Source organism: Microtus ochrogaster, chromosome 15 (genome assembly GCF_000317375.1).
Source record: "Microtus ochrogaster isolate Prairie Vole_2 chromosome 15, MicOch1.0, whole genome shotgun sequence".
Taxonomy (NCBI): Eukaryota; Metazoa; Chordata; class Mammalia; order Rodentia; family Cricetidae; genus Microtus; species Microtus ochrogaster.
The window spans coordinates 2,585,926-2,593,508 of record NC_022017.1 but is presented as its reverse complement, the minus strand read 5'-3'; the positions used below and the strand labels follow the sequence as shown (position 1 = coordinate 2,593,508).

At 50.6% G+C, this 7,583-nt stretch overlaps 1 protein-coding gene across 1 annotated transcript in view; it reads right to left on the bottom strand.

The window, feature by feature from the left end:
* Krt2 (keratin 2) overlaps positions 1-6,688 on the bottom strand; it is a 6,988-nt gene extending 300 nt beyond the window's left edge. Inside the window, exons 1-9 of the mRNA XM_005353841.1 lie at positions 6,032-6,688; positions 4,928-5,142; positions 4,598-4,658; positions 4,003-4,098; positions 3,228-3,392; positions 2,444-2,569; positions 1,517-1,737; positions 420-454; positions 8-331 (exon numbers count right to left, since the gene is read on the bottom strand). Of these exons, the coding sequence (XP_005353898.1) occupies positions 8-331; positions 420-454; positions 1,517-1,737; positions 2,444-2,569; positions 3,228-3,392; positions 4,003-4,098; positions 4,598-4,658; positions 4,928-5,142; positions 6,032-6,688 (1,900 nt within the window). The remainder of the gene's footprint in view (positions 1-7; positions 332-419; positions 455-1,516; positions 1,738-2,443; positions 2,570-3,227; positions 3,393-4,002; positions 4,099-4,597; positions 4,659-4,927; positions 5,143-6,031) is intronic.
* Between the last annotated feature and the right edge of the window lie 895 nt (positions 6,689-7,583).

Below are 7,583 nucleotides of genomic sequence, written 5' to 3'. Positions count from 1 at the left end.
CCAGAGCCTGAACCTCCCCTGGAGACACCTCCAGAGCTGTATCCGCCTCCTCCAGAGCCTGAACCTCCCCTGGAGCCACCTCCAGAGCTGTATCCACCTCCTCCAGAACTTGAACCTCCTCTAGAGCCGCCTCCAGAACTGTATCCGCCTCCTCCAGAGCCTGAACCTCCCCTGGAGCCTCCTCCAGAGCTGTATCCTCCTCCTCCAGAGCCTCTGCCTCCAGTGCCATAAGAGCTGCCTCCTCCATAAGACCCTCTTCCTCCAGAACTTCCTCCGGAGCCAAAGCCAGCCTTGGACGCCACCGATGAGGAAATGGTGCTGCTTGTCACGGCTGTAGGAGAGAAGACATCAATCCAGGAGTTCTGACCACCTCTACCCTCCACTACCCCATTAAGGCAGGTACATTCCCCACTACGTACACACAGACACGTTGTCACTGATTTCTCCAGTCATCCTGTCAGGAAGAGAGCAAACAGAATTGTGACTGGACATCTGGACTCCGTGAGTGAACAGAGTTGTTTCACGGTGTGCACCTACTGCTGTGGGACTGAGCTACTTCAGTCAGCCATGCCTTCTACGCTGACAGATGGGAGGATGACAGAGGGTCTGACAGACCCCATACTTATCTACAGCCTCAGTCCCTCCTGAGATACTGCTCCAAACAAAACCCTTGCACTGTAGATCCAGAGTGGCTCCAAGGCCAAATCTCCTCTGACTGTGTACTCTACATTGTATTTACAGCCACCTCGGGGACTCTGCTCTCCAGAATCCTTGCCACACCCCATTTCAAAATGAGGTTGCACCATGAACATGCAGCAGAAGGAACTGCAACTCTGTGAAACTGCCCCACCCCTCGCCAGAGACCCTGCCTCCTGTTTCCACTGAAGCCTTGGCTGCTTCAGGCCAGATTCCGGTGCCTGCCAGCTCCTTCGTGGGAACAGTGGGCACTGACTCTCAGAAGAGTGCAGGAAAGGCGGCTCCTATGTTATGCTAACTACTGGTGCCCAGGGCTGCAGACACTCAGGGCTTCTCCCTCCCAATAGCTTCAGCCACCTCAAGTCCCTAAGGATGCTGATAACAGAGGAAACAAAGTCCTCCTCTTAAAGAAGTCAAATGATTCAGTTTGTCATTCTTAAAAGAACAAAGTGTGTCCCTCCAACACATTTGATGCCATCTCCCCATTCAGAGCCAAACTGTGGAAGGGAAAGAAGCTAGTCACTCTACAGTCTTAGAGACAAGCCTTCAGTCTGGCTACCTATGTCCCTGTCATTTGTTTTGTCTTTTAAAGACCAGGATGTTTCCATTGTCACCTAGTTTAATGTCTTGTAACAGGTCCTGTCCACCTTCTCTATTGATAAGAGAAAAATACTGTCACTCTCGTCCTGAATGTCTGCTTGGAGAAGCGTACTGATGCCAATCTCACTGTCCAGAGGCCCTGCCCAGTCTTCAGTTTTCTCTCCCTTCGCTCCTGCCCTGGCTCCAGGAGACAGGAGAGTGTACACCACGACACCCTCACCTGCACTCCTCGCCCTCCAGCAGCTTGCGGTAGGTGGCGATCTCCACGTCCAGGGCCAGTTTAGTGTTCATGAGCTCCTGGTAGTCACGCAGCAGCCGGGCCAGGTTCTCACGGGCCTGCTGCATGGCCTCCTCCAGGTCAGTGAGCTTGGTCCTGGCGTCTTTGAGGGCATGCTCTCCACGCTGCTCCGCATCTGCAATGGAGTCTTGCACACTCTTACACTATGAGGAAAAACAGAGTAGGCTCAGCATGCTGGAGGGGATGAAGGACAAAACACGCAGTTGTGGGAAACCGAATCACTGGCCCTGGAAGTCTTGGGGACTCCCTTTGGAGCTAACAGATGTTGTAGACAGCTGTGCCATGACTTGTAGCTGCTGTCCCTGACCTATCTTCCTCCCTCAGCCCTTTGACTGGACCCATAGGCTTTCGCTGCAATGACCCCGACCCTCCAAACACAAGAACTCATCATCCATCCAGTTCTCTGTGCAAATGAAGAAATGCTATTCTGCAGAACTTCCGCTACCTATGAAGCAGACTCTGCCCCAGAAATCATATCCTAAGCCAATGTCCAACGTGGACCAGCTCCCTCCCATTCATTGGCCCTCTGTGAACATAGCACAGCTGCTGTCTAGGGTCTGTGCCATAATGGAACAGGAAGTTGTGTCTGCAGTCACAGCAAGCCGAACAAGATCTTGCTGTATTTGCTGCTGCTCTCTTTGAGTCAAGCAGTGCTTCCCCTTTGCTGATCTTCTCTTCAGAATGTGTCTTGAACTACTCTAAGGGTCTTAAATAGCATTGATCTGGAGGAGACTGGGATTGGTGTAAACTGGATTAGAACTTCTCAGTTTCTCTTCTGTCTCTCTATCCCTCCCCTACACTTTGGGGGAGATGACAAAAGGGGGACCTATCCAGAGCCCCAGGCCTCACCTGCTTCTTCACATGGGATATCTCCCCTTGCAGCCTCTGGATTGTGCGGTTCAGCTCGCTGATCTCCATCTTGATCTCTTTCAAGCTGTCCCCATGTTTCACGGCAGTGACCTGGAGTTCTTCATACTGACAAGGGCAAAGGAAACAGTTCACAGGGACGTTCTGTCTGAGCAAGGCTTGTAGTGATAAGGAGCAGTGGGCTTACATTCCTGGCACCCGGCTGCCCACACAGCTAGCTTTATACCCAAAATAATTACACGGAAACTGTATTTATTTAAACACTGCTTGGCCCATTAGTTCTAGCCTCTTATTGGCTAGCTCTTACATATTGATCTAACCCATTTCTAATAATCTGTGTAGCCCACAAGGTGGCTTACCAGGGAAGATCTTAACCTGCATCTGTGTTGGGTGGGAGAATCATTGCGACTCACTGACTCGGCTTTCTTTCTCCCAGCATTCTGTTCTGTCTACTCCGCCTACCTAATTTTCTGTCCTATCAAAGGGCTAAGGCAGTCTCTTTATTTAACCAATGAAATCAACACAAAACATAAGACTCTCCCCCATCAAAGGCTTAGCCTGAGCTAAAGAAGACCAATGACAGGCCAGGGATGAGCAACCAACCCAAGAAACCATCTCACATGGCCCCGAGGATTCAGTGCCATTCTCTGTACTATCTTAGGAATGATGCTCAACTTTCATTGGACAAACAGTCCAGTGCCCTACCTGGACATGACCTCGATAGGAGTGAGGTCAGTGTGGTTCCCTCTATATCCCCAGGACTTGCCTTGCTGTGGTACAGCTCCTCTGACTCGGTCTTGCTCTTTTGGGCAATGATCTCATATTGACTCTGAACCTCAGAGATGATGCTGTCCAGGTCAAGGCTTCGGTTGTTGTCCATGGACAGGATGACATTGGTGTCAGTGACAGTCTGTTGTAGCTGGGACAGTTCCTACAACACACACACTAATTAACCAGTGTTCCACCCACAGCTACAGTGAGAGGCCTCCCTTCCCTGGCATTGAGGAAATGTGGACTCTCAGACAAAGCATGCTTTGGGTGAGATGAAAGTGGTATCACCACAGGGCTATCCTCGGGGTGGAGATGATGGCAAAAAAGTGTTCATGGGCACCCTAGTAAAATGCCTTCTCCACGATGCCAGTGGGCCCCAGAAAGAACCTGGCCCATGGCAGATTCCTATAAGTTTCCTTCCTATCTCAGAAGTGGACTGGGGAGTGAGCAGGAAGCATGATGCGTTCTAACCGCTGGAGTTTAATGGACACAGTATCATGGAGTATAAAGGTCTCTTCCGAAAGCAGTGGACATAGAGGTGATGGAGAAAAGGGACTTTGACCTGGTGTTTCCAAACCTCACATGACATCAAAAGAAGTTCCTCTCCCCCCAACCCTGCTCTAGGGAAACCTCTTAGAGGACTGCAATGACCTCACTGCATTGACATCAGGCAGTCAACGATCCCATCTCAGCAGACTTTTCAACTGGAAAGGACTTTTCTTTAGCGGGAAAGGTAGAAAGTAAGGGTCTGTGGGGACAGCTTTCTTTACCACATCATAGAGTGTTCTCAGGAACTCAGCTTCCTGCATCAGTAAGTCCACCTTGGCCTGCAGCTCAGTCTTGTCCATGTAGGAGCTGTCCACATCCTGCAGAGAAGTTAGAGGCCTCTGGAGCAACTCACATGGCCCCCTGAGTGTGTCCCAGATTCTCTCTGCTGCCTCCACCTAGTCCCTGCAAGTTAGCTGCCTCCAGCATCTCAGGCACTTCCAGATGAGCTGTGTCTGCATGGACCCTCATTTAGCATATAAACTACCATGCACCTCTGTAGAGAGCTCCATGCCTAGATCAGCTGCTCACACAGCCCAGTATCATGACGGCTTGTAGTGAGCTGAACCTTGCTGACTTCTACCCTTCCTGATTGAGTCATGTGTGTTCCCCCAAATAGGAGAGATGGCTTCTGTATCCGTCATCATTCTTCATGCCTCCCATTCTACTCGTCCATCCAAAGTCTCCTGAATTTACCTAGATTGTTCTCCAAAACCCTTGCAGGACCTAGACTAACACTTTGCTTTCTGGAGTCCCTGTAGACATGGCGAGGTGTACGGTGGTCCTACCCTGCCCTGCCTAGGGCAGGCTCCTGCTCACCTTTTTAATCGTCACAAACTCATTCTCCGCAGATGTGCGCTTGTTGATTTCATCCTCGTACCTGTTGAGCCCCCAGAAGGCAACAGCAGTTAGACAGCTCCCTTCTTTCCCTTTTCTACTGGAAAATGAAACTCTCTTTAAATGCTTAGATTAAAACTATGAGAGTAGCGTTCTATTCATTAACTCAAGCATATATAGCCCCCCAAACGCTGCCTTCTTTGTCATCAACAAAGATGCCCCTCCTCACCACCCTGGTGCACCCGTATAACTGCTGCTGAGAGATGAGTGAATGGATGGCTATCTCCTCTCGGGGTTTCCGTTGTCACCTACTTCTTCTTAAAGTCTTCCACAAGATCCTGCATGTTGTTCAGCTCTGAGTCCTGCGAGGTTCTTTCTGCAAGCAGCCTATCCACCTCTTTCTTGAGCGTGCTAATATAGGCCTGGTAGATGGGGTCTAGGTTGGTGGTGCGGGTGCCCACATCCAGCTGCTGTAGAAGTTCCCATTTGGTCTGCAACACCTGGTTCTGCTGCTCCAGAAACCGAACCTACAGTAACCAGGGGAAGAATACATAAGGTCCAGGTCACCTGTTACACCAGTGAGCCACTCTTGTCCCCAGGAACCTCTGCTGTTGCTCTGGAAGATGCAGAAGCCACACTGCTTCACCCTCACCATCCGAGGGAGGCTGGGTTTCTGAGCCCTCCAGCCTCGCCCATGGGCTGTAGAGAACCCGCTCTGCTCTCAGAGCTCTCTGCTTCCTCACCACGACTTCCTGATCCCTGCTTCATCCGCAGCTGCTCCCTAGACTCCAGGCATTTCCCTCCCCCATCCTAGTACTCTGCCAAGGTCCCATAAATTCCAGAGAAAACAAAAAGCAGGCATCTGCTGGCCCAGTAGCAGATGGCACCAAATAGAGTCCCGGGGTGTGGGCAGGGCTCCTCCACCTGAGATTTAAGAACCTTGTAAATTCCTGTCTAATTCAAGGCAGAGGAACCAAGAGAGTAACACCCCAAAGTGACACCAATAAAGATTTTATGGGTCACCAAAATGAGAATGATTCTCTTGAGGGATAGGGTTCTATTCATCCCCATACATATTTCAATCACTTAGGAAAGACAAAATCTACCCTTTCTCGCTATCACCTTCCAATCCTGCCATCACCTGGCCTGACATGCTCTGTTACTACTTGCCTATTTCTACTTGTCTATGACATCAAACTTTTCTATAAATAGTATCTATTTGGTCTGAAAATCAAAATGAAAAGCAGCAGTTGTAGAATGTGTGGTTCCCAAAACCAACATCTAGCCCGTTTGGAATTCACCAAGGCCCTGGCTTTGGTGGCCACACAAAGACTACTGAGAGAGTCCAGCCTTTCCTTCTCATCCAGCACACAAGCACAGCATCTCATCCCAGAAGGAGCCGCCTCTCAGACTCACCTTGTCAATGAAAGAGGCAAATTTGTTGTTGAGAGTTTTGATCTGTTCCCGTTCCTGAGACTTCACGTTCTGGATCTCTGGGTCTACTTTGACATCAAGAGGCTGCAAGAGGCTCTGATTGACTGACACTTCGTGGATGCCTCCACCAGGGAATCCTCCAGGCCCCCCAAAGCCTCCAAAGCCTCCGCCTCCTCCAAAGCGGCCTCCGCCAAAGCCTCCTCCACCGAATCCACTGCCTCCTCCGAAGCCACTGCCACCTCCAAAGCCACTGCCACCTCCGAAGCCACCTCCGAAGCCACCGCCTCCAAATCCTCTGCTTCCTCCAAAACCAGAGCCACCTCCGAAGCCACCGCTGCCTCCAAAGCTGCTGCCGCCTCCAAAGCCACTGCCACCTCTGCCACCAAATCCACCACCGTAGCCAGCCACGCTAGTAGAGATGCTCTTGTACCCTCCAAGGCCGACAAGACTCTGACTGCCAAAGCCACCTCCACAAGAGCCTCCTCTGCCACCACCATGGCGGCTCAAGCAGGAGAAGCCGCTGGTCGATCTCCGGCTCCCTCCAGAGATCACAGCTGAACCACTGCTGAAGCCCCGGAATCTGCCTCCTCCTCCTCCGCCTCCTCCTCTTCGAGACTTGCACGTGATCTGACAACTCATGATGGTTTTTGCTCAGCAAGGAAAGTAGAAGATCCGAGAAGATTCAAGGCTGGAGACTGAACTGTGGTGTTGGGAGACTCGCAGGGTCCCCTTATATACCTGCCAACTAGGTGTTGGCCAGTTTGGGTGTGGGCCCACTTATGCTTGGGTTTGGTCTGCCTGGAAGCTATTCTTGGTGAGTGATTATCAACCTAATGGCCATTAAAACATCTACTAATCAGCTCTATTCCAGAACCTGCTTTGATTGCGAACTCCTGTTTATCTGTGCATCTGCCACGCAATTTGATTTTTGTAAAATCATCAGAAGAGGAGATTAGGATTTGGGTTTCTCAACTTGGAAAAAAAATGTCCTGCAAAATGCTACTCCCTGTTATGGACCTACCCATGGGAAGCTAGTCACCACCCAGGCCTGTGTGGGCTTACAATCAAGGGAGAGAGATGGGTTTGAGACTCTGAGAGCACTCACTCCAATGTTCCAGCTCTCTTGCTTCCGTGTGGCCCAAGGAAAAGGAGTAGAGGGGCAGTCTCTACATATTGTGACTGTGGTGAAGAATCAGCCTTTGCTCGTAGAGATAAACTGGCCTCCCATACTGCAACAGTGTAGCCATTTCTCAGAGTATCTCAGACCCTTTCTTCCCAGACAAAGTCAAACATACACACAGCCAAACTCTAGGGAAGGGATCCTGTTAGGCCCTATCTCCGTGAACTTTTAGGACCATCAACTCTGCTGCTTTCTGCATGAATTCAGACAGAATGAAGGGTGAAGGGAAGAGTTCTGTTCTTAAGTCTGTGTGACTCTGGGCATACGTGAAAGTGTTGCGCAGACTGCATGGCTTTGAGATCCGAAGTGTGGACCGACTCCGCTGCTCAGAAACCATGTGCTTGCTGCCTTGTG